Source organism: Enhydra lutris, unplaced genomic scaffold, assembly GCF_002288905.1.
Source record: "Enhydra lutris kenyoni isolate GAN:26980312 unplaced genomic scaffold, ASM228890v2 scaffoldscaffold62, whole genome shotgun sequence".
NCBI classification, from domain to species: domain Eukaryota; kingdom Metazoa; phylum Chordata; class Mammalia; order Carnivora; family Mustelidae; genus Enhydra; species Enhydra lutris.
Genome location: NW_019154146.1, coordinates 14,962,236 through 14,988,899, shown reverse-complemented (window position 1 = coordinate 14,988,899; position 26,664 = coordinate 14,962,236). Strand labels below are relative to the sequence as shown.

At 39.8% G+C, this 26,664-nt stretch overlaps 1 protein-coding gene across 3 annotated transcripts in view; it reads right to left on the bottom strand.

Annotated features, from left to right (window-relative positions):
- LOC111158653 (nesprin-1) overlaps positions 1 to 26,664 on the bottom strand; it is a 167,959-nt gene that overhangs the window by 70,543 nt on the left and 70,752 nt on the right. For all 3 annotated transcript variants that reach the window (XM_022520842.1, XM_022520841.1, XM_022520843.1), the window contains 12 exons: positions 23,633 to 23,788; positions 22,248 to 22,418; positions 20,358 to 20,491; positions 19,765 to 19,969; positions 17,663 to 17,845; positions 16,955 to 17,101; positions 14,690 to 14,844; positions 14,054 to 14,201; positions 12,238 to 12,332; positions 8,833 to 9,067; positions 6,917 to 7,111; positions 3,074 to 3,199 (listed from right to left, as the gene is read on the bottom strand). In XM_022520842.1, the coding sequence (XP_022376550.1) occupies positions 3,074 to 3,199; positions 6,917 to 7,111; positions 8,833 to 9,067; positions 12,238 to 12,332; positions 14,054 to 14,201; positions 14,690 to 14,844; positions 16,955 to 17,101; positions 17,663 to 17,845; positions 19,765 to 19,969; positions 20,358 to 20,491; positions 22,248 to 22,418; positions 23,633 to 23,788 (1,950 nt within the window). The remainder of the gene's footprint in view (positions 1 to 3,073; positions 3,200 to 6,916; positions 7,112 to 8,832; positions 9,068 to 12,237; positions 12,333 to 14,053; positions 14,202 to 14,689; positions 14,845 to 16,954; positions 17,102 to 17,662; positions 17,846 to 19,764; positions 19,970 to 20,357; positions 20,492 to 22,247; positions 22,419 to 23,632; positions 23,789 to 26,664) is intronic.

Genomic DNA, 26,664 nt, shown 5'->3' with positions numbered 1-26,664 from the left:
TTCATAAACTGCTAATGCAGCCTTGATTTTTGTCCCAAATTAACTGATCATGTTAATAAAATATTTAAAAAAAAAACAAACTCCTAGGTTAACTTTCATCCTCAAACACTGTAAGTTTACATTCTGTGATATAAACTTAATAATGTCATCGCTGAAAAGATGTGTTGCTGTTATTACTCAATTGAAAATAATTGAAAAACTTCATTTCCAGCAGGAACACAGATCTCTTCAGGTTACTGAAGGAAAGTATTACATACTCTGTCCTTTTGGGAAATAATTTAAGAAAAAATCCACACGACAACATTTGAATGAGTTGACATTGGTTTCTGCAACGCTTTGAACTGCTGACCAATTTTGCAATTTGTACAACTCTTTGCTTTTTGCCAGCTGTTGATGCGTTTAGATTCCAGCTAATTTTGTGTATAAATAGAGTATTTCACATGGCTTTTTCCCCTCTCTTTTTGTCTCTTCACACAGGAGACAAGTTTCCAAAGGCAAAGGCAATTAACGGTACTGTTTTAGGCTAACTTCTCAGGCAATTTAGGCAAACAAGGTTTTAGTCTGAATTTTCTAGGTAATTGCTTTGTTTTGCTGCTAAGGGTGGTTTGGGGAAGAGCAGCAGAGAGCTGGACCAAAATGCATCCTTTTAATCTCCAAATTTAATAGCCGGGTATGATTGTAACGTTATATTTTGGGAGATGAGGTCCCATGGTAACAGCATTTGGCTGAAAAAACGAACCGTCCAGGTGGAGTAAATATGCAGAATTTCTGCTTATATTTGTACACATATCAAGCTGTCATACCAGTGTAAAGATTTCTCACTGTTTATGCCAATTTCTAGCCCCTAACTCAAATATCAGACATAGTCCATGGTATAAGGATTATAAAATAAACAATACCACCACAAGAACAGTTTCAGACTCACAGACTCCTTTAGAAGAGTCCATGTTTAAAAATACAGCCTCTGGACTCAGGGAGCCTTGATATTTACTAACTTGGAAATGTTATTAAACTTCTGGAAGCCTCAGTTTTCATATCTGTAAAAGGGAAATAACAGACTGTCCACGTGAGCTTGTGTTTATGTCCACTGAGATAATGCTGGTATAGTCACTGCCACGTAAGAGAAGACTAATAAATACCTATTTCTGTTTGTCACAGTTTTCTTTAACCATTTGTTAGAAATTTACTATCACAGACTTAAAACAAACTTTTTAATCTTTGCATACTTCTGAATTTACATCTCAAGATAATATGTTCTTCACTTGCCATCATCCGTGATGCCATCTAAGATTTATTTTTCCCAAATATGCCTCTTCTTTTTAAAGATTTTATTTATTGGGTGGCTTAGTGGGTTGGGCCTCTGCCTCTGCCTTCAGCTCAGGTCATGATCTCGGGGTCCTGGGATCGAGCCCCACATTGGGCTCTCTGCTCAGTGGCGAGCCTGCTTCCCCCTCTCTCTCTCTGCCTGCCTCTCTGCCTACTTGAGATCTCTCTCTCTCTGTCGAATAAATGAATAAAATCTTAAAAAAAATAAAATGTGATAAAAAAAGGATTTTATTTATTTATTTGACACAGAGAGAGAGAGAAAGAGAGAAAGAGAGTGAGCACAAGCAGTGGGAGGGGGAGAAGCAGACACCCGAGGCGTGACTCGATCCCAGGACTCTGGCATCATGACCTGCGCCAAAGGCAGACACCTAACTGACTGAGCCACCCAGGTGCCCCATAAATCTGCCTCGTTTGAGTTTCAAAGGATATCCTTAAATTCTGATACTGAAGAAAAATTCTTACATCCATGTTTTTTGTGATTTCAAGACTTCCTTAAAAAATTAGTTTTTCTTTAATGTTTATGATTTCATAGCCAGCATGAGGCAGAGACTTTTTTTTTTTTTTTTTTTTTGACAGAGAGAGAGAGATCACAAGTAGGCAGAGAGACAGCGAGAAGAAGATTCCCTGCTGAGCAGAGAGTCCGATGTGGGGTTCAATTCCAGGACCCTGAGATCATGACCTGAGCTGAAGGCAGAGGCTTAACCCACTGAGCCACCCAGGTGCCCCTAGCAGAGACCTTCTGATTAAAATCCAAATCATTTAAAAATTTGAAGTTTCTCTTTAAAAGATTTATTTATTTATTTTAGAGAGAGTTGGGGGAGGGGCAGAGGGAGAAAATCTTCAGGCAGACTCTGGGGAGCACTGAGCATGGAGCCTGACCTCACAACTTACAAGATCATGACCTGAGCAGACAGAAACCAAGAGTCAGAGGCTTAACCGACAGAGCCACCCAGGCACCCCAGTATCTGTCAAGTTTTCACAGCATTACTCCACAGCAATAATTTGCAAACAACTGGGAAACACATGGACATGTATTATTTGGGGGAGAAAAAAAACACTCACTAAGGTCATTTTGACAAGATCTGCCTATCGCTCAGCAGAGAATGGCTAAGCAGATACTCCACTTGACAATATAGGAATGAATGGAACAAATCCTACAGCCCCCCACATCGTGTCAGTCTCAGCAAGCTCACGATGCAGGGAGGGGTCTGTATTCGCCCCTGATTGGCTTCCAGCTGTGACTTGAGGTGTGGATCATGACTTTCAAGCAGTCAGGGCCCTGAGTCCCTGAAGGACTACGTGTCTCCATGCAGTACCTGAGACTGGCTATTTACAGTTCCCGATTTCCTTACCGAAGAGTGCGGAGGACAGGGAGTTCCCCAAAGGGGCCTGGGATTTCCAGGCTGCCGAGCCTCGCTCTTCTCTCTGTGAACTAGACTAGTCCACTAGAACAACTCTCCAGTGTAGATGCTTTAAAGAGATAGTGTTTATTGCTTTGGACCCAGCTTTTAAATATCTTTTAATGCTGTGTTTATATTTCTCAAGATAATCCATAAACTGGTCTACAATTTCATCAACTGCAACAACCGGGTCTCACCAGAGTTGTCTGCCCGAACACGACAGCCGGGAGCCTGCACCCTCACGTTTGCAGCTGGAGCGGTCTGACTGCGCGATGCTTTCAAAGGCAACATGACAACCAAGTTCACAGGCAAGGGACGGCTAAAGGCTCAGCGCAGGCGTAGTTTACCTTGCAGCGCATTTGCTCTGTGTGCAGCTCTTCATGGTGATCCGGCAGAGGCTGAGAAAGCTTCTTTTTGAATGTTCGTAGCTTCTCCAGAGAATTAGCTATTCCGTTCTCACATCTTTCCCAGTCCTGCAATGGGAGAAGAAAGAAATTCACTTTTTTTTTTTTTAAGATTTTATTTATTTATTTGAGAAAGAGACAATGAGAGAGACCATGAGCAAGGAGAAGGTCAGAGGAAGAAGCAGACTCCCCATGGAGCTGGGAGCCCGATGCGGGACTCGATCTGGGAACTCCGGGATCATGACCTGAGCCGAAGGCAGTCGTCTAACCAACTGAGCCACCCAGGAGTCCCCACCTTTTTTTTTTTTTAACTTTGGTAGGAAACTGGAACAAAAGAAAAACCCTCTCTTTAATCCAAGAGAAACAGTTAAGATTCAGTGGGGAGTCCACATCCATCGTCATGTGGGCAGCAACAGGAGAGCTGAGTTCTCTGCTCCCTCTATGTGACTTTTAGCAGGTAATACGCTACGCCTCAGTTTTCCCTGCAAAAATGGGCATACTACAAACTCTATAAAGGCTGGAGGGCTGGAGGAAGCAATGGGTGTGAACACTCAAACACAAGGCCCAGAATATCATGGGTACTCAAAAATGTTATCTGCATTTGGATCAATCTGCAGAGGTAAGAGGTAATCACAATGTTTTGCCTCTTTCCTAACCCCATCCATAAGGTGTCTACCCAACCTCAAATGCTCTGTAAGAGATTTAAAAAAAAAGAGGATACGGAATCTCTTTCAGGATGAAGAGTAGAAATAATATAACCCTGACTCCGATTCAATTTATTATATGAACAGTATGTGGCACATACATTTGATTTGTTACTGAAGCAGAATCCCAAGTACCAAAGGCTGGTACCAGGTGGGTCTCATCTTGAAAGCACGGACACATGCATCACACAGGGTTGAGTATACAGCACACAAAACCCGGAACAATCAATAAATGGAATCAGAGAGATAAGGCAAAATTTTAAAAACAGACATCAAGTATGTCAAATAGTAATGAGAGCTCTGAGGAAGGCTACAGCAGATTAACCGTGGAGAGCGTGGCGGTGTGGACTGGTAGATCTCCACAGAGCGACAGAGAACACATACATCATGTGGTTGTGTTTCGGACGATGACGCACCAAACTCGTAACTGTGTTTACCCCTGTGGAAAATTAGAGGATTTGGTGGTGGTAGAGGGGAAATTTTGTTTTTCACTCTTCATAGTTTAATTACTACCTGATTTTTTTTTTAATCAGACACATGTATTTCTTTTTTAAATAAAAGAAAAAAATGATAGGAACCATCTAATTTTAGCATTAGATCTACAAATTAACTCTTATCTAGTGTCTCAGTGACAATTCAAATCAAATTCATCTCAACAAATCTCCTTAATTTTGCCTATGACCTCCCATTCCTCTCCCCCCACCTTCCCAGTAACCCTTCGCAGTGGCCGCTCCCCACCACTTAAATGAATGAGCTCCAAAGGCAGACAACTAGAACTGCTTTTAGTAGTGAGCCTGGTGCCAAATCATGCCGCCTTTTCCTTCACATTATCTCTTCCGTTGTCACTAGTCCTTTCTTGTCTGGGCTCTTTCTGTCTTCTTTCCTGATGTTTTATTTTTAGCACAAGCCACCCATAGGTGCTATGACCAAAACTTTCTTCTGTCAGAAGTGCTGACTGAAGTGCCTCCCTACTCAAAAGGTCTTCTGGTTTCTAACGGAACTGAGCCTTTGGCCCAAGAGTCTCATTTCTCTTTAAATTCCTTCAGGGAACTTCCTAGAGTGCATAACCACATTCCCTGTTTCCGTGTACCAGAAAAAACACAAACTGTCTGTCTTGGTCAGATGTGCTCCCATTCCCCTTTGTTAAAGTATCTCTGTGTTCCCAGGCTACAAGTAATTCATCAATGCTAAGCACAGTGAGGTCCTCTTAGTAAACAGAACAGCATTCTCAATGAAATCATCACACATTCTGAAACCTATCAACATGTCATCAGTGAATGTTCATTGACCTAAAAGAGAAAAGGTCAGTTTCTTATTTTCCACAACAAAATTAAGAAGCCATAGTGAAGCAGGTGAACATGAAAGTCACAGAATGAGAATCACTGTATTTTGGCACATGGATTTAGAGCAGTAAATCAGGGGTAAAATTAGATAAGCATTATAGCTATGACGTAAAGATACACTAAAATAAAGAGAAATGACATTAACATTAGAATTTAGCTTCAGAAATTCCTTCTTAGGCAAATGGGTTCTAGTGTATGATTTAAAATATAACAAACTTTAACAAGAGAAGAAGAAGGATTCCCCTTTCCAAGGATGGCTTAGATTCCAAAGCTATAACCCAGTCTTTTTATTACATGAGTTACAAGGAAATAACAAAATGTCATGGTCTGCAAACATCTATCAACGTGTATGTTTTACACACCAATGAACAGACTGGCAAGAAAAGCAAATGCAGTGACTCAGCCATTTCACCTAATTAAAGTTTTGGGAATGTGTCCAAAAGTCACATCACAAGTAAAGAAAAATATATGATTAAAATGATCTCTACAGAATGAGTTACAGCATTTTTAATCCTTTCCTGGAAGCATAAAAAGAAGAAAAAAAGAATCAGACATATTGTATTACTGATGAATTGTGCTGCATGCAAATAACAGTTCTTTAACAAATATTCAGTGGCATTTTTGACTGATTATTTCCTACACAGAAGGTAATATGTTATTAAATAAAATTCAGCAGAATAAACCCAACGGGTGTGTACTTGAAGCATTATAAAAGCAAAATGTATTCCATTACCTTTAGTTAGTACCTGTGATCCAAAAACATGGCAGGTCAAATTTAATAGATAATTTTGTTGAAGAGTTAGAGACTACCAATGTATATAAAACTTCACCATTTAGCTCTGTTCACTCTTTAATCTGATAATAATATCAACAGTGATAATGACCATCATTTATTGCATGCTCAATCTGTGTAGGTCCTGTGCCATCTGTTTGCTTTCATGATTTCATTAAATCCTCAAGATGATGGCCAAAGGAGGGATAATCGTGCCCACTCTAGAGGGGCAGAAACGGAGGCTCAGATAGGTTGAGTTAACCAGGTTATTTGGTTTATTATGATTTTAACTTGGATAGATCTGACTTCAGAAACCATGCCCTTTTTCCAATGCCTTCTGATTATGTATTGAGTATGGTTACGGAAAGTGAGGGAGAAAGCATCCTGTTGGGGGGGGGGGTTGGATAAAGCTACATCTCTCTAGACTGCGGTGTGATTCCCTATGCTCTCTGTTTCCAACTAAAGGCTTAATATACCTCCTGAATTTTATCTCATAGCGATGTGCTTGGAGAAACTAGGATGAAATCAAGAGTGTCCTCTTGGATAGGTTTTTCCCTGATATAAAATAAGAGATACCAATCTTAAAAACCACTTTAGAGTCTTAGATCAGGGAGTGGAATCTACTCTTTGCATTCCTGTTTGGATTTATAAAATCATCACATGGCTCTTGGCTCGGCACCGACCGACCAGTAATCAGAATCCATCACTTGGACAGCCTTATTAGACTTAAAACTACCTCGTCGGGGGATTTTTCTGAAAGACAAATTGCTGAAAATTGGGAAACTTCTCCAGTTCATGCAAGATAGGACAAAGTCTTAAATAAGACACAGGACAGGGGATCAAAACACTTCGGGGTAGGACTTAACGATCTTCGCCTTGTCTGGAAAGCTAACAGGAGGGAGCAACACACTACTTAGGCAGCTTTTGAAATTGCATCACGTCTATAGGAGGAAAGAGCAGAACTTACTTTCAGCAAGAAGGCCAGTTTTTTCTTCTGTTCCTCCAGATGCGTGCTGGCTGATCTCCACTTCTCCTGGATCTCAGTGAGCTCTGCCTGCAAGGCGGCCTCAGCCCCACTGTCGGCCGAGAGCAGGAGCTGCTTCCCCGCCTCCACTGTAAGGATGTAGCTGCCTTGCTGCCGCAGGAACACTTTTTCTTTGAACTGAAAGGAGCCACAGCTTTTTACTTTCTCATTCTTTTCTTTACCAGGTCCCCATTACAATGTTTTTAAGTGACCGTACAGTTTTCCATACATTGCCTACCCTCTTTATCCAACATTCATGGAGCTAGCACTTGGTGCGTGAGTGCAGCACTGTATGAACGAATGAGAATTCAACAGGGAGAGGCTTAATTTCTGTCCCCAAGTTAAATACAATCACAGCTCAATATGGGAACCACTCGAGGAGATGGATGCATAGGGAACACACTGCCCCATGTTTTAAGTTTTATTAGGATCTTTTCATTTCTTCTGCAAAAAAATGTTTGTGATGTTCATTTCATACAAACAACCCTCTTCCAGGAAAGACTAGTGCCCAAATATCTAACCCACATGGACGTAAGACAGGTTTCCTCAAAGGGAAAAGGCTTCATGAGTCTTGGAGGACCTATGAATACAGCAAGACTAAGAAGGACCTGGTATGACGAAGACCAAGAGTCAGAGAAGAGTCCTTCCATGCAGAGAAAGGAAGACGGGCAAAGTTACTATATGAGAGCATTAGGATGAATTCAGGACCCTGGTGTAGTTTTCAGGGGCTGGGCATGCGAAAGAGTAGCAGAGAATGATACAAGATCACACCTTGCACAGGAATTTTTTTTAATAGTGAAAGTGACTGAGATTCACGGAGAATATCAAGCAGAGAAGTGATGTGTTTGGATTAAAACCCTCTGCAGTAGGGTAGAAAATGGAATGGAAAAGGGCATATATTGGATATACTGAAATAGGTTAGAGAGCTGTTTTCTCTGCAGGTAAGAAACCAAGAGCTCCTCATCTAACATAGTGGCAGTGGGGATGGAAACTGGGAGTTATTATAAATGGGGAGGGAGAGAACAAGAATAAGGCTCTAGAGCAACTCTGAGGTTCCTAACTGATAGACCAGATAGCTGGTAATGACGTTTCCTAGAATCGGGGACATGGGACATGGGACTGCCAGATGGCTCCTCTGGACCTCACAGGCTCCATGGGAACTCATGGAGTATATTATGCCTGTGCTGCACATATATATTTATAAGTCTAAAACACAGCTGAATATAATAAGTTAAAAGCTTGGGAGGTAGAGGTGACTGGAAGATAGCACGTAGGCCTTTCCATGCTGGTAGGAGGCAGACGGAGCTACAGGTGAATGAGGTCTTCTAGGAGAAAGAAGCAGCAAACAATGACCTTGAAAGCAAGAGGCGACATGAAATACATCGGGGATGACTGATGGGAGTACTGGGAGGGAGCTATCTACGGGACTGGAGGCCCCAGTTCCTAGGCAGATAGAAGGAAGGGGCCAAACCAGGAAGGAACCAGGAGCTCAGACAGGACGGAGACTTTTTATCTTTTCTGGAATACCCAAGTTACACAATTAAATTGCTCCTGGTTATAATCAATGCAAAGTGCTCCCTTCCTGGCCATTGCCCTTCCCTCCATGCTGGTTAGTGAACTGCTGAGAGGCACTGGTGTGGACCATGGACGGGGTCTGTGAGAGGCTGGGCCCACCAGACTATCATCATTAAATAAGGCCTTTGTAATGCAATCGGATTGTATGTTCCTGCTGATACTTTGGAACAGTGATCGTCCTCATTCCAATGTCACTCCAGGATCCTTGTGAAGAACTGAAGCGAGAGTAAGGTGTACAGTGGAAACGGACAAGAGGTTTCAGAAGCGTGTGTTTCGCACCATACCTGCACTTCATCAAAGAGGGTCCTTGCCTGTTGCAGTGGTATCGGGACGCTTCCGAGAGCACTCACGGGAAGATAGGACACTTCACCCAACCATTTACGCAGCTTCTCGGCCATCTCCCTGTAGCGCTGCCACTGGCGGATCTGGCTGTCGATGATACCCCTCCTCTGCTGGGCCCTGCGAATCACTCCCTGCCACTGACTGCTGAGCAGTGTCAATTTCAGGTTGAATTCATCCCTGGTGCAGAAATAATGACGCAGGGAGGAGACGCTTTACCCTGGATGCATTTACATATCAGCCATACACTTGATGGTGCTAATAAGCCCTGAGACGTGACTTAAGGCAGAGGCTTTCAAATGTCACGCCATGATCTTTTACCAGGTCTATTTCCAGTAATTTTTTAAATTAATAACTATTAGTTTTTGCAAACAGTTTCATGTCTCAGCACAGGTTAAAGGCGTATCTGTAAGCTCACTAATTATACCCTCCCTGAATGAGAGAGGGGAGGGAGCATAGGGGAGCAGATGCTGCGGGAATGGGTCCAAACCCTAAGTAGTGTATGCAGCGGGTGACAGCATCTTGTGAGTGCTACAGGGGGAGAGAGAAAATGAGGACCACGGCCCTGGGTGGCTCGGGCAGTTAAGCATGTGCCTTTGGCTCAGATCATGATCCCAGAGCCCTGCGTTGGGCTCCCTGCTCAGTGTGGAGTCTGCTTTTCCACCTGCTCTCTCCCCCTTCTTGTGCTCTCACTCTCGGTCAAATAAGTAAATAAAATTAAAATAAACAAATAAATAAAATATAAAAAAAAAAAGAAAACGAGGACCAAACTTATTTATAAACCTCTCTCTTCAACCACAATTATAAACCAGTTTGGATAAACAACAGCTAGAATCATAAGCCATTCAAATAAAATCCTGTTATTCAAAAACTTTTTTTCTTTAGATTTTTATTTACTTATTTGAGAGAGTGATCACAAGCGGAAGGGTGGGGAGGGAAGGCAGAGGAGCAGAGGGCTAGGGAGAAGCAGACCACCCACTGAGCGGAGAGCCAGACGAAGGACTCAATTCCAGGACCCTAGGATCATGACCTGAGTGGAAGGCGGACACTTCATCAACTGAGCCACCCAGGTATCCCTAAAAATGTTTTTTAAAACTATATTCATAAGCTCCATATTCCCTCACAATAAACAGCCCTAATCTTTAGCAAATTACTCCACATGTTAATCTAAATCATCCCTTTTACATTTTAAACCCACTTCATTTTGTTCTTAGGAAAATGAAAACTATTTAGTCATCACTGTCTGTATGAAGGTTATCTGCATACTTAGAGATAGGAAATTGTACTTAAGTGTTCTCAATTTCAGGTTAAATAATCTCAGGTCTTTTAGTTTGTCCTTTCTACCTCTGTGTTTTCTACTTGTAAAAAATGTCAGTAGTTCTTTAGGAAGTTTTGTAGCTCTAGAACTGATGCGTAGTATATAGCTCTAGAACTAATGTGTAGTTTGTAGATCTAGAACTGATTTGTCCAGTATCAAATAGAATGAGTTTCTTTGTAAATTACGATGTTATTCACATTTTAATATTAAAGTGTAACATTACTTGATTTTTCTCTATTGTGTGAGTTTTGCTTTTCTTCCCTAGATACACTATTCTCTCCTCTTGAGGATGGCTTCAAATCTGAGCTGAAATTACTCTTCTGGACAGCTATACTGCTGACATTTCCTATCACCTAGGCCCACTCTAAATCCTTGGTTTTGTAACTAAATGTGTTATTGGTGCTTCCGTTTTTGAAAGGAAATTCTGATGTTAATAATCTAATTGCAGTAGAATTAATGTGATGAATTAGGTTCATGAAATTCCCCTAGAAGTTTCAAGCATCTATCGTCTCTGAAGACCTTTCACTCCAGGACTTGAGACTGTCTGACAACAGGAAAAGTGCCCCACAGACTGCTTTTCCCATCAGGCCACTATCCAAGATCTCTTAGGAGCTCTTGTCCTCACTTTCTGGAGAGTCCAACTGTCCTGAACCACCTGCCGGCTCAGGTGAGGAAGTACTCAACACATGACACTTCTCATGGCTGAACTTGAACTCTAACACACAAAACTTACAAAACTTTTAAGACACAATACATTTGTAATCAGGGGCCTTCATGCTCTAATCTGAATTTTTTTTTTCTTCTCTAACTTTCAGAATTATCCTCGGTCCAAACCTCCCATTTTCCCCTTTTTGGAGTTTCTCCTTAACTGTTAACATTTACGATTTAATAGATGTTGGCTTGTGCATGGATTTTGAATTTTGTTTTGCCTATTGGCTTTTATAATACTGTTACAGAGTTGACCAAAGGAGGATAAAGCAAAGAATACATTAATTGCATTTGAATTTGTTTTATTTTGAAGGTCTTAAATTCTTAGTAAAGCTCACATTTAAGTTTGGCTTACTTTGAATAGAATAAATATGGTACCACATTTTGTTGTTCCAAGCTTAACCGTGAAAATCTTTTATGTTACCTCCAAAGAAATAGCTCTTAAAACTGAAATTGCTTCAAAACATTTAAAAAAACCCTCTTAGTGAAAACAGTGATTTATGTTCTTTTTTCTTTCTTTCTTTTTTTAAATAGTAAGTAAGTTAATTATAATCACAGTTACTGGTCTTTAATATGGGAAAGATGTCCTTATGTAAATATATATAAGTATCAATGAGTTTTATACCCCAAATATCACTACATAAAGTAGATGGGATAGACTAGATTTTGTTCCTAGGAAATGTAAATATAGTACAAGATCAGTAATTCATATACTGGAAGTCAAAAGAGGAGCTAGATTACCTCGTCATTTTTAAATAAAGAGGACATCTTCTAAGTAAATGAAGAGGAAGCAGGATTTCAGAGTGTCAGCTGATTTAAGGTAGCAACCATTCCCAAACTGGAATTACCCCGGTGTGGAAACCCAGCTGGCTGGTCCTGACTAAAACCCCGAGTGACCTTGGTCCCATCAGTTTGCATTTCCGGGCCTCAAGTTTTCATCTTTAAGTAATAACGATGATCTAGTGATCTCTATGCTCCTTTGAGGAATATAATTTCTGTAACTGTATGAGAGGATTAGAAGCATCTGTTTACAAACCATTGATACAATTTGTTCTGATCTATTCATTAATTCCAGTCTCCTGCAGAGGTCTGGAGAAGGCTGACTAGGAGATTTCCAATTACTTTATGTCCTTCATGTAATATAATAGCAGTTCTTTAAAAAGATTCAATACTCAGTCGTTTCAACGAGCCTTTTCTCCAATTACTGAGGCTCCATTGCAGTACAATTGCCTTAGGAAGATTAGACATATGCCTTCTAATTTGCTCATTAAAAAGAAAATGACTAATTCACTGAAACCTTTCTTCATAATATCAAAGATCCTACCTGTCATCAACTTGACCTTGTTCTAGAAGATGCTGCCCGTCAATAATGATCGAGTGCAAAATCTGCTGGCGACTGAACATCTCTGCTTGAAACAACTATTATTTGAAAAAAACAGAAAAACATGTTTTTAGAGTTCCCAATTTTAGGGACCAGTTTCCTAGTAACTTCCACAAAAATTCTGGCTTTAGCAAGGCTTTGAAAGATATTTCCAGTTGTATCTGGATACATGAGAAATCCTGCAGTATGGGAAAATGCATTTTTTTTACCCTTGTCTCTTTTTAATTTTTTGTCCTTTAAGTTTTTAAAATTAACATATAATATATTATTTGTTTCTGCCCTACAGGTCAGTGATTCATCAGTCTTACACAATTCATAGTGCTCACCATAGCACATACCCTCCCCAGTGTCCATCACCCAGCCACCCCTTCCCTCTCACCCCCTTCCTCTCCTCCAACAATCCTCAGTTTGTTTCCTGAGATTAAGAGTCTCTTATAGTTTGTCTCCCTCTCTGGTTTTGTCTTGTTTCATTTTTTTCCTCTCTTCCCCTATGACCCTCTGCCTTGTTTCTCAAATTCCACATATCAGTGAGATCGTATGATAATTGTCTTTCTCTGATTGACTTGTTCGCTTAGCATAATACCCTCTAGTTCCATCCTTGTTGCAAATGGCAAGATTTCATTTTTTTGATGGCTGAGTAGTAATCCATTGTATATAATAGATTCCACATCTTCTTTATCCATTCATCTGTTGATGGACATCTGGGTTCTTTCCATAGTTTGTCTATTGTGGACATTGCTGCCATAGATACTGGGGTGCGATGACCCTTCGGATCACTACATTTGCATCTTTGGGGTAAATCCCCAGTAGTGCAATTCCTGGGTCATAGGGTAGTTCTATTTTCAACTTTTTAAGGAGCTTCCATATTGTTCTCCAGAGTGGCTGCACCAGCTTGCATTCCCACCAACAGTGTAAGAAGATTTCCCTTCCTCTGCACTCATTGTAGTTTTAATTCATTTTCTTTTATTCCATCTTTAGTCAAATTGATAACACTGGATTTTAAAATACCTTATACTTATTTAAAGTCTTTATTGTTAAAATTTAAGCAAAATGCTTTTAGTATCATTCTTTTTTAAGCTCGTTTAAGCTTTTCTCTGCTTTTAGGTAAATCCTATTTCTCCATTTGTGTGCATTTCAGAAACACATGGGCCGATGTGCTTACACCAGTGAACAACAAAATTGAGACAAACAGCAAATTAATTAATTTGCTTTTTGTATCTAGTTCTCTCGCTGGTGTTTCTTAAGAAATAATTATAATGCCATTTGATCAAGAGGTACTCTCAGATACATTTGATAGCTTGATTTCCAAGTATAAAATATGGATTTTTTTTAACAGAATGCTCAATTTTCATTTATCAAAGATTTGTGATCAAAGCAAAATCTCTTAAGCAACTAGCTTTGGCAATATTAACGTAGTATGTAACTGAATTTGAAAATTGTCTAACTTTCTGTATTCCTTCCGCACACACCCCTGATTCCCCCCGACGCCCCCATAACTAGACTTTTACCACAATTCTAGTAGTATACATTGCAGGATATTGAAGCCTAACACATTTGGAAAACCAACTATGGAAGCAAAGAACTGCACCACATTTTTATAGTTAAGATATGGAAACCTCAAACTTAAGAAAGAAGGCAAAACAGTGCCTGCACCAGAGGAGACTCAGCACAAGAAACAGTGCCTGAACTCCTCCACGTGGCAGTGCCGGACTTTCCCTAAGACTGTTTCATTACCCAAAACCCTACCGGCATACCTTACCTCATGCGCTCTCTGCTGCTCCAAAAGATGCTGATAGTTGCCTGAAATCTCCACTGCTAACTTTTGTTCCGTTTGAACCAGGAATTCCATCCATGTTTCACATTTTTCCAAGAAAGTCTGGTGTTGCAGCAAAAATGACTGCAACTTACTGATAAAACGAAGGAAAAAGAACACGATTACGGTGTTATTTGTTAGTTCTTACCCTGTCAATATATAAAATTAGATTAGAAAATATCCTCTGTCTCCGATTCTAACTGGACCACCACAAAGATTTCAATGTCAGGTAGCAAATGTTTAAAAAAGAATAAAAGTTTAAAATGATAGGTTTTCTCCTGAGTTTCGGCACAAAAAACAACAACAAGAACCCCCCCCCAAAAAAATGGTAGGTTTTCAATTTGATAAAATTATGTATGTACCTTTAATATAGTCTTATGTAAAAAAGAGTTACTTCTTTTTTGCTAAAACAATATTTCATGCGTCAGCATGGGAAACCACTTCACAATCTGAGTTCACCATTTCTAGTTCAAATTTTGTGAGTGTCATTGGAAAGACCTGGAATTTATCAGTACGCACAAGCCATGCACTTCTATCTACTGGTACATCAGAGTGGCCCAAACATCTCTCAGTTTACTCCACCTGAATCTTTCCGTGGTCTGAGAGGAGATCAGAGACCAGTGTCGGTTCAGACTCTGCATCCTTTTGATTTCTTTATCATTCAGCGGTAGCCTGTACCCAAGCTCATTCAGACGGTCTAGGTCAGGGGCCAGGCTGCTGAATTTTAGCATCTGCCCCTGGAAACAAGATTTAAAAGCCAGTTTAGCACTATGGTCAGAAAAGGCAGAGTTCTTTCAAACTTCACAGTGACCTACTGATTTCAGGAAGAAGCAGGTCTTTGGTCTCCCTGCATTTCTGGGCCATTGACTTGTCATCTCCAGAACTGCCAATAAAGAAGAGTGGCGTCTCCTGACCCGTTTCCCCTGCTGCTACAGCTCCTCATGCCCTCCCACTGAACGTTTAGTAGTTCGCATGAATCACTTACTTGCTGATGGATGATAATTATGCTGATGACTGAAAAGGCATATTTCTGACCCTTTATATTCCATCTGTCTAGGCTATTCTGCTCCTTTATTATCTATTACCAATAAGAATATTTATAATGGTGGGGCACCTGGGTGGCTCAGTGGGTTAAAGCCTCTGCCTTCGGCTCAGGTCAAGATCCCAGGGTCCTGGGATCGAGTCCCACATCGGGCTCCCTGCTCAGCAGAGAGCCTGATTCTCCCCCTCCCACTCTCCCTGCTTGTGTTCCCTCTCTCGCTGTGTCTGTCAAATAAATAAATTAAAAAAAAAAAAAAAAAGAATATTTATAATGGTAACCATTATGAGAGTAACAGCTAACATTTCTTGAGCGCTTACCATGAATCAAATAATAGCATGAGAGCTTTACAGGTAATAACTCATTTTATTTGCAAAATAATCCCCTAAGGTAAGTACCATGAGTATTCTGACTTATTCTGACTTAATGATGAGGCTCAGAAATGGTTCATAAATTGCTCACAGCCACCCAGCCAGTACATGGTAGAGCTGGGTAAGTAAGAGCCACCGAGTACTTGCTAGATGGACTGAGATCCCCTTTGAGCTTTGAAGGCAACACCCAATATCCTAACAGCTTCAGTTTTAGGTCGTTGGCCCCAACCCTGAAGTTGGTGAGACGCAACTAACAAAGCATTCTATGCTCTCAGGGCTCCTCCCTCTCCTCAAACACAGGACAAAACGGTCTTTTCTGGTATATGTGTGAGCACCTGTAACTCCATCTAGGAATACAGGAAGCGGTAAATGGGAGGACACCCTTGACTGTGTGCATTTTCTCTTCACATGCTCTGCAACAGGCTCATTCCCCTAAAGACAGAATAAATCTTTCCAACTGTTGAAGTCAAAAGCGTAACAATTAGACGGCAGAACTGTCACGGGTAGATATCAGCAGTGAATGAAACTGACAGGCAGTGGTCCTTCTCATGGGGCTTACAGACAGAAGATACTATGCCGCTAATACTAATCCACGAGAGTCGTCTCCTAATCACATGAATGTCATTAAAATGGTATGTAAAAAATTTTGAAGAAAAAAAATAGTGTGCTATCAAACTGTTACATGGGGGAGCTTCAAGAAAAGAGGAAGCTTTCTTCAGAGAATGACATTGAACAAAATGACCAAAAATTCATTGCTTTTGGTGGGAAGGGAGCTGACAAATTCCAGAGAGAGGTGACGTTATGCACGCAAAGGCTAGGAAGTGCGGTGCCGGACACTGAGATGACCAGTGGGGAAGACGAGACCCTTTGGAAGATGGAAGCCAGGTCTACTGGGGGGTGAGGATCCACACTGGTCTCTACCCTGAGAGCAGTGGGAAACTGTGGAGGGTCTGAAGCAGAGGAATGATACGATAAAACTGGTGTGTCTATTGTTATCATTTTACTTACTGAATGTTTAAAACAATTCATAATTAAGTAAAACCCTTTAAAAGAAAAAGATCATTCTGGCAGCTGTGGGTTGGAGGGGTTGGGGTCGCCACAGAGAGGACCCTGGAGGCTGTTGCCAGGGTCCGAGACATTGGGGGCTTGTCTAGGAGTGGATGAGGGTAGAGATGGAAACGGGAAGTTCGAAGGGATCCACTGGGCCGGGGAAGGGATGAGAGGTGGGAGGGAGGAGTGAGCGAGGATTGCCCCTGGCTGGCTCTCATCGTGGAGCATGAAATCAGTGTGTGCACACTGCAGGAAAACAGAGCTGGCAAGGGTTTCTTTGTGAGCTCAAAAAAAAAAAGGAGGTCTAATGTGAGGAGTTGTGAGTATTCCTTAAGACTTTGAGGACAAGAGATAGAAGATCGGGGCCTAGGATTTGAAGGTACTTACCTTAAGTTCTTCCATCCTTTCCTGGATGGTTGAGAGATCAGATGAGTGGCTAGGGTCCTGTCCTTGTAATATTTCTTCAGCTTCTACTATCCAGGCCTCCAACACTTCTAAGCTCTTGGTAAAGGTTTCATAGTCAAGAACTCCAGTCTTTATTTTTTTCACAAAAGAAAATTGGTATTTAGATATCTAATGAAAGGGCAATTGGATATTGAAATTATTTTTCATATTTTTATGTCAAGTTTCCATCCTCAAGATGCCATAAGGCTACATGATTTAACTTTTCTTCTCTTCATTCATGTAATTTTTTGAAAACTTAGAATTACTCCTACATACTGTTTATGAATTGATCAGTTATTTTTAAAATATACTACCAAACAGAAAAATACTCTTATTCTTGGCAAAAACTTGTTATATAAATATGAATGTCAACACTAAAGCCACTTGGTATTTATTCGTTGGATGTATTTTACCCAGTACCATAGAAAGAAGCATTGCTTTTAGGGGCAAAATTACATTGTCAAGAACAGTGCAAGACTCCCACCTTCCCTTGTCCCCACTGGAACTTCCAAGTTCATTTGCTTTTTAATTCTTTGGTCTTGAATAAGGCCTTGTCTCAATGATGAGAAAACTTTCTTTTCCTGTGGTTAGGCTCAGATGTTATAGAAAGCCAATTGACAACACGTGTGGAATATGAGGTCGGTAACATACCTGTAACATAGTCTGCTGCTTGCAAAGGGCCTGCTCTAGGGCACACAGATGTTGACTCAAAGACAGCTGATCGGATCGAATGGCTGATGCCGCTGAAGCATCCACTTGCTGCTTGAGCTGCTCTCCCAGCTCATGCAGAACAAACAGGGAATCCTTCACTACCCCCAGTTCTTTGAGGAGATCCTACAGATGATGAAAATAGGCCCATTATGAAACAACGTGGTAAGGGCACTCCTTAAACTGATAATCAGCAAAGGGCCACGCATCTGGAAACACTCAATTCTTACTTGTCAAATTATTACACTAAATACACTTCACCTGCAGAAAAATAATGAGGGATTAAATCTGATTTTTCAAAATGGATGTGTGTTAACATTTTTAGACATACACGGACTATTCTATAATAAAAGCCACATAGGTTCATTGTAGGACACTAGGCCATGGGGGTTGGGGGAAGCGCAGGGAAACATACATAAGAAGACACATCCATAAGAAGAGCCAATAACCGGAAGCATTTGGGCATGTTTTTCCTCTCTTTTCATGTAGTTGATATCAAATCAAAATCAAAAACACAGTGCTACATTTTGCCTTCTCCTGTCGGATTCTGCACACACAGTGGCGGAGTTTGCCAATAGCATTTTCCACATGCATGGTCGCATTATAATGGTTACAACAGACCCTCTTGTCTCAGGGGAGCCTGGAACCCCAGTGATGGCCCTGGTGGGCAGGGACAGAAGCAGACGGCATCTCCACCCTTTTCCCTGGCTTCTCTTGCCTCCACTTTTGGTGGGACACTCTTAAATGCTCAAAATTTAAGCCAGTGGAAATTCTGCTTCTGGTTTCCATCTACCACTAAGAGATGACAAATGACTGGTTCTTCTACCTGTTGCTGGTGCTCCACCAGACATGGTGGAAAGAGTAGAGCCTGCTCTAGCTAGACAGCGATGCCTATGACAGGGAGAAAAACAAACAGAAGGAAGCTTTGACCTTGACACAGATCTTAGAACAATTCAGAGAAATAATTTGGAGTACTACCCCCTAAAATAGGTGTGATGTATCAACTCAGGAGGAGTGAAAATTAAAAATGACAAACCCTGTAAGGATAAACTATGTGGAAGGAGGAGAAAAAAGCCTTATGCTATCTTTAGTATTAAACGTTAGCTTTAAAGTGATTATTTAGGACTTGTGTGAAGGTATTAGAATAGGTCGAAATTTTTTTAAAAAGATTTTATTTATTTATTTGACAGAGTGGGAGAGATCGCAAGTAGGCAGAGAGGCAGGCAGAGAGAGGGTGGGGGAAGCAGGCTCCCTGCTGAGCAGAGAGCCTGATGCGGGGCTGGATCCCAGGACCCTGAGATCATGACCTGAGCCGAAGGCAGCGGCTTAACCCACTGAGCCCCCCAGGCGCCCCAAATAGGTTGAAATTTATGTGCTTTTTATAACTTGCTTAATTCTAATAAACTGATTTGGGAAAGTTTACAAGAAGATCTTTGGAACGAGTTCATTAAAATAAAGACAAATAAGGACAAGCAGAAGAACCATGTAATGGGTGAAATAAGAGACTGTTTCTGAAAACCTAAAGTAGGTTATTGGCAACTTCAGTGAAAAAAAAGAAATATTAAAAAGCTATTAAAAAGAGGCATACCAGTAAATCAGGAGAGAAAGACTTCTTTCCACCATTAAATTCTTAGAAGAAATAATTATGTCGATGCTTACATAAGAAATAATGGACCTAACTAGGTAATACTTTTCATGGTGGATTTTTAAAAGATAAAACATTACTCTCCATACTCTCTTATTCCTTAACTGGCAAATGTGTAAAAACAACCAACCTAAATCTTCTCAAGGATGGCGTGCCATTAGGAAAGATGGGAAAACAGCTCTCTGTGAAAATGAAACAGGGGGAGGGACCTCTTAAATCACATACATGTGCAACTGGGTTCTGAAGCCCCAGCAGGCTCTTTGGTACTTAAAACCGTTTTTGGATAGCTGTCCCACATACTGAGGCATACCAGAAGCTTGCACACATCAGCCCTGGCCTTGCTAAACTTGAGATGGCTGAGCATGGCATGGGGAGAAAACACCAGTGTCGTCAAACATACATTGCAATCTTCAATCCACGTCGCAACCTCGTCATCAGCAATGTCCTTGTTGGTGGCCGCCTTCAGGAGCTCATTGGTTCGGTTGTCCTGCTGCTGCACCGCCGAGGCACACTGCTTGGAGTAGTCCTTGTACCTCTGCCAAAGCTGAAGTAGGGCTTTGCTGGCGTGCAGCTGCTCAGCGATCTCTTCCAGCAAGTTATTCCATCTGGAAACAATAGCCAACACTCACGGGCAGATTAGCACCTCTTACCAAATGCTGTTATTTGCTCTTTTATTTTTCACGATCCTGCTTCATGTGACTATGGGAATAATTCAGAGATGTCTCATTTCTATTTGACACAATGCACACTCACAGTTCAAGGGCAGATAACAGAAATGTGGTAATCTTTGGGTATACAGCAGTTTTCATCTATTTCTAAGTCTCTTCACTACATTTAGTTACCTTCAATTCATTTGTGAAAATTGAAACATGAGCAGAATAGAATGTCTAAAGCTCAAATGCAAAATGCCGGCAAGTTTTAATTCTATTGTTATTTGTCATAAGGCTGTGATATAAATAATGCATAATAGTGCAAAATTAGCATGTTCCATACCTCATATTGACATCTTTTAATGTATTGGTAAGAGTTTCTGTCACAGGTGGGTGACACTCTTTTAACAGTTGGTTGGTGACAGAGCCAAACCTCTGTAAGTTCTTTTCCTGTTTTTCCAGATCATCTTGAAGATTCTGCCCCAAAATTTAAAAAAAAAAAGTGCCACAGATGACATAACAGGATATAAATTCTAATAATCATTTAAAAGTAACTTATAGCTGTTTCTATAAATATGTACATATAAATACATAAACCATTATTTTGTTCCGATGCTTTGTAAATTTTCTTTTGATCATCATTTCTTCTTTTATAATTTGGTTCTTATAGGTGTGAAAAGGGATTCCTAATAGCTAAACGTTCTTACAGTGGCATCTGGAATTCTGCTGGGAAAGCTCACATGAGTGCCCCTGTCCGTCTCCTAGTAGGAAGCTAGGGCCATGATATGGACGCAGTCTGTCACACTGATTCTCTTTGCTATTCAAAGTCAAAACCCTGGTCCCCATTTTATTACATATCTAGAGTTCTTCTACAGGAAACTCCAGATAATCAGACCTTAAGAAGTCCTGACTTTTCTGAGTACCACTTGTAAGTTCTATCTCTGGGTGTTCTTCCTTGCAAAGAATATTTATTAGACAGGCTACAGACTTGGCACAGTCTTCTACCAAGGACTAGCGAAGGATCTTGAAGAAAGGCACTTCCCTGCAAATACTGCTGGAGGGCTGGACTCAGTTCTTAATAAAACCCCATAGGTGACGGAGGCTACAAAAACCAGTTCTATTTAAGACCAGTATCTGATTGCCATCAAATCAAAACCCTTTCATATCTTAAGACAGCCTGTGCTGGTGTTAAATACGGAACAGGCTAAATTAAAGAGTACTTCTAATCGCCTCAAAATCATAAAATCTGTTTTCAGACTTACTATTCTCAAAGCAAGTTTTAATGATTCTCAGTATCTACAACAACTATTTAAGGTTTAAAGAAATTGTGGATATACACCTTTGATCTCTCCTCCCTCCTACCCCACCCTCAAGAAAAGGCATTCCCTGATCAGAGCATGTGTGTATGAGGTCAGCAACATGGAAACTTTCATAGCCAAGCCAGGGAAGTGGACAGACGTCAGGAGGGTACATGCTGGGCTCTTGCTGGCGTCCCATCCCTTGAGGGCCTCTCCTGCCCATCTTGTATCCCAGTCTGCATGACTTAGCCAGGGAGAAAGAGCGGCCACAGGTGAGAGAGAGTGCCCCATCAGTGAATGGTGTGCAGGGCAGTGAGGGCAGCAGCTGATTCGAAGGCAGGGGCCCGAGGTAGGAGACAGTGCTCTGCACAGTCCGACAGCAGCCTCAATCCTGTACGAGTTCAGTGATGACGGGCACCCAGGAAACTAAGCAGGAAGTGTTAGCAAAAGAGGCTTATGTGCACGCATCGGACAGACTACTGCTACTATACCGAATGAAAAGAAAACAAGTTAATAGTTTACACGTTTACCATTTTGGCTATCTTTCTCTTTGCTTTCTTTTTATTCCCTTAGAATATGTTTGGAGAAGCAGGATAAAGAGAGAAAGGGAAGACATAAAGGCGGCGGCAATAGATCAAGGAGGTTGGCTGGATGTAAAATCATTTTATAAAATGTATTCATGGGGATATTTATATCACAGAATTTTAAAAATCATTTAGTTATATAGCAACTAAAAACCATTTAGTTATACAGCAATCCAGAAATTTGGTGCCCATGGGAAAAGTTACAAACAAAGCAGGTTAATTTTAAATATTTAAAAATAATTAAATGCCAACAATCTACAGCAACATTCCAGGGTGCTGTTCAAGTTTGCTTTTTTTTTTAATTTTCTCAAATTCAAAAGAGTATCAAGATGGGTTACATTCATTCCTTACCTGAAGATTGTCTACCTGAACTTGTACAGCTTCTAAAGAACCAGTCAGCAGACGGAAACGGGACAGAGAGTATCTAGCCTCCATGAGGTAGCTGTTGATCTCGTCAAAGGCCACCTTGTGATTATTCCATTGGTCAAACACGGACTTCAGCAATATCTTTAATTGTCCAACCTTTTGAAAGAGATAGGTGTTTCTTAGAATTGCATATTTAAAATTTTAAATATTTAAAATGATAGAATACATATTTAACTGATGGAAACATTAATATTTAAGAACTTCATCAGGGTTTCTAGCATTATAAAGAAATGAGAAAAAAAAAAAAGACTTGAAAGACCGCCACAATGAAATGTATGTCTTTTTGTGAATTTTGACCACTCAGTCTAAATTAAAATGCTTTAAAAGGTAACTTATAACCTTTGTATGTAAATATATGTAATATATATGCTATATATCTATGAAATATAAAAATGATAAAAGATCAATATATTTAATTTGGAAATATATTATTATTTTAAATGCATTAACTCATTTAGTCCTTGTAACAACCTTATGAGATGGGTGTAATTATAATTCCCATCCTATAGATAAAAAACCAGAGGCACAATGAGGTTATGAAAATCACCTAAGATCATACTTTTGGACTAAGAGAGATCTAGGCAGTCTGGTCCCAGGAAATGAAATAAAAATCTGTCTATCTATCTAGCTAGCTAGCTATCTCCTCCCTCATTCTCCTCTATCTCTTTTTATCTCACATAGGCACGTTCACACACACACACACACACACACACACACACACACACACTCAAATTTATATCTTAAGACAAAACATCTAAGAACATTCTTTCCTGAGACTTATCTGCAACAGAAAATTCAGGCTCTTAGTTTGGTCTGTGTCATTTGGAAAGACATCTACTTTGGATTTCCCAAATGTCACCCTTAATCTTCTAAATGTAATCCTGGTGTTATTAAAAGAGTAATGTTCATAATAATTCATAATAATGTATATCATAATAACGGTTTATTATAGGAAATATCCAAAGCTAGATTTTATTTTAAAAAAGAGGTTAATAGGGGTGCCTGGGTGGCTCAGTCGGTAAGCATCTGACTTGGTTTTGGCTCAGGTCAGATCTTCCAGGTTGGGAGATGGGATGAAACCCGTGTTGGGTTTCACACTCAGTGCGGAGTCTGCTTCCCCTCCGCTTCTCCCCCTGTGCATGCATGCGTACTCTCCCTTTCTCTCACACACATAAATAAAAATCTTAGTTAATGAAGTATACTTAATACAAAAAGATAATGTAGAGGTTCAGTAACTATTTACTCAGTTATTTTAGGAAAACTAAAACGCCATGACATGTTTGGAGTCAGGTCTCCTCAAGCAATATTACCATGTGGTCTAAATTTGCCCATGTTTGGCTGAGCTCCCGCAGCGCGCTCATGACAACACCAGAGACTTCTTCTTTCTTGTTCTGAATCAAAGCAAGTCCATTCTGCTCAATTTTCTCCACCTCTTTTTCTTTTGCTTTAATCAAATCTTCTAGATCCTGAAAGATTAAAATAGTCATTTTAAATTGTTCTATTATGGAACTCTGTGGTGCACTACAGCCTGATATCCCCCCAAGTTTAAGTAAAATTTGATTACTTAATAGATAGAGACATGATAACATGTAATTTTTTTCAAAGAGTTAGAAGAAAAGAAATATATGTGGGAAATAGTAATATGATTTATATTCTTAAATTCATGTTGGAAAAGTTACATAGTCCTAGGCCTAAGGATAAAATGCAATAGGATAATATTCTTGATATCTGAGTTTAGTTACATTTCTGCTACGATTAAGCTGTGCCACTTTTAAGTTAGAAACTGCCATTGGGTCTGTTTCTTCAGACAGAAAATCAGAATCTCTTTTAGCCTTTCTTTCTCCCTGATTCTATGTGATTCTGAAAGATTATGGGCTTTTTTTTTTTTTTTAATGAGTCAAACTCTTACTTTCTTTGGGATGTGCATTTACAACAGTATAAAATCTTCAAGAAAGAAAATACAACGAGGCAACGTTCTAGAGATCATCCTTAATCATACATTATAATCCCACTTATATTTTAATGCCATTGGAAACTTTGGAAAGCTCAGTATAGCAGGCTGAGCCTGCTATTAACATTTTATGGATGAATAAATGGGAGATCAAGTCACACAACCTGTCTTGGGTTACAGAGCTGGGGAGGCCGGGAGATGGGATCAGACCTCGAGCCTCCTGAGCCTATTGACTCCCAGGTGAGTCCCCAGATGGGACTTGTGGAAAGGATGTAAATCCCAAGTCTGGGCGATGTGAGAGGCCAAATATTAAAGCATGGGTGCATTCTTTTTTTTTTTTTTTTTAATATTTTATTTATTTATTTGACAGAGAGAGAGAGAGATCACAAGTAGTCAGAGAGGCAGACAGAGAGAAAGGGGGGAAGCAGGCTCCCTGCTGAGCAGAGAGCCCCATGCGGGGCTCGATCCCAGGACCCTGAGATCATGACCTGAGCCGAAGGCAGAGGCTTAACCCACTGAGCCACCCAGGCGCCCCAACATGGGCGCATTCTTATATTCAGAAGTGTATCTCCGGAACTCGAGATGTAGATACGTAGGCCTTGGAGGGTAAAGTGAAGAAAATCCCAAAATAATATACATGAAAAACATCTTTAAGCTGTTAAAAACTTGGCAAATGTAGGATAGTATTTGTCTATTCAGTTATTTGGTAATCAGCTGTGAGTCAGTACTGATTTACTTATTTTTCTTTCTTTAATTATCATGAGGCTATTTTTTTCTTGATGTATTAATTAGAAATTCATGTAATTAGCAGCCTGAGGAAATCATTTTTGTTTTTAATATTGTGCTTTCACTTCCACTTCATAATTCTGTCAATATTTTGACAGCTTTGATAATTAACCAGAGAATGGAATATAGTGATTACTAGAGTTATGGGTCCTTTATACAGTGTGGAAAACAACATTAATTTTACTATTTAAGGATTTCTCTCTCTACTTCTTTGAAAGGGTAACCATAAACAATCCTTCCGACATGTCTTTAATATGATTCTAAAATCCAGCCACTGGAATTAAATTTATCCTATTTATCCATAGATGTTAACTTTTTTAAGGAACAATATTAAATGAATGATCCGTTGCTTAAAAACATAGCTCTAAAATGGCCTGCCTGCTTATGTTGGCATCAAAGCAAATCCCAGGAAGGAAACAAGACTGAAATATATATTTTGTACAAAATGAAAATGTGTTTTCCTTTCCTTTCAATAATAATTAAAAGACGATTTTGTTTCTGATCAATGAAGAAAAAAGCCAAACCTAACATTTTTTGCTACAATAAATCATTCTTAACCTAAGTTAATTCATAAATATTATTTTTATGTTGGTTTAAATTAATAAATCACCTCTGAAGGAGTGGGAAAATATTCAAGATGTTTTAAACAAAATAAAGCTTAAATCCAGTCACCGATTTAAGTCTGCTGGCTTGAATTTCACACTTCGGTCCAGAGGAACAATTTCTCAAAAATAACAATAAATTTTTATCAAGGTTTGTGGTACTGCCAAATAGAACCTGCCATTAAGCTGTTGTGATTTTTATGTGATGCCCAAAATAACTGTGTGGGTTACTTTCATTCCGTTCTTCGTTTAAAAAAAAAAAATGGCTACATTTGAAATCATTAATTGGCATTGTGTGTGAAGGTCTTTAAACCACATTTTAAGCTTTTCCTCCTGACACTGCCTGGTGTGACCTTCTATGAGACTAAAATTTGGGTCTGGAAAAGAGTACAACTTGGCCAAGCTTCCACGACATTTTCTGATAGTAACGTCTCTGTTAAATAGAAGACACGGCCATGAAAAGAAACAAAATGGAAAAATGGCAGGAAAAAAGTATATGAAAGAGAAGAGAAAAATAGTGAGAAAAAGTAGGAGAGAAAGAAGAAAGAAAGGAAAAGTTAAAGTATTATTTCAGTTTTAACAGTAGAATTTTATCACAAGGACATAACAAAGAAGCACTAATCTTACTGATCTTCACACTTAAATGATCTTTTAACTTGAATGGAAACCTTTTAATTTAGGAACTTAAGAGGTCTGACTTCTCCCTCAAAGTAAAATTGTGAAATTCTGGATTTTTTGGTACATTTTGATATATAAAATTGGTGGCCAAAATTAGAAACACTACTGGTCCCTGGAAAACAGGAAATGCAGTGAGAATCCTTGATATATAGTTTCAGTCTTCAGTGTTCTACACACCCATCTTCTGATGTGAAGCATTTTTTAAAAATTTCTAGGTATTTCTCTATATGATGGTTTTCTTTGTCACTTTTATACACTCTGGAAATGACAATCCATTAGATTGTCAGCCCAGCACAAGGGCATCTGCTTTTCCTTTTCTGAATGG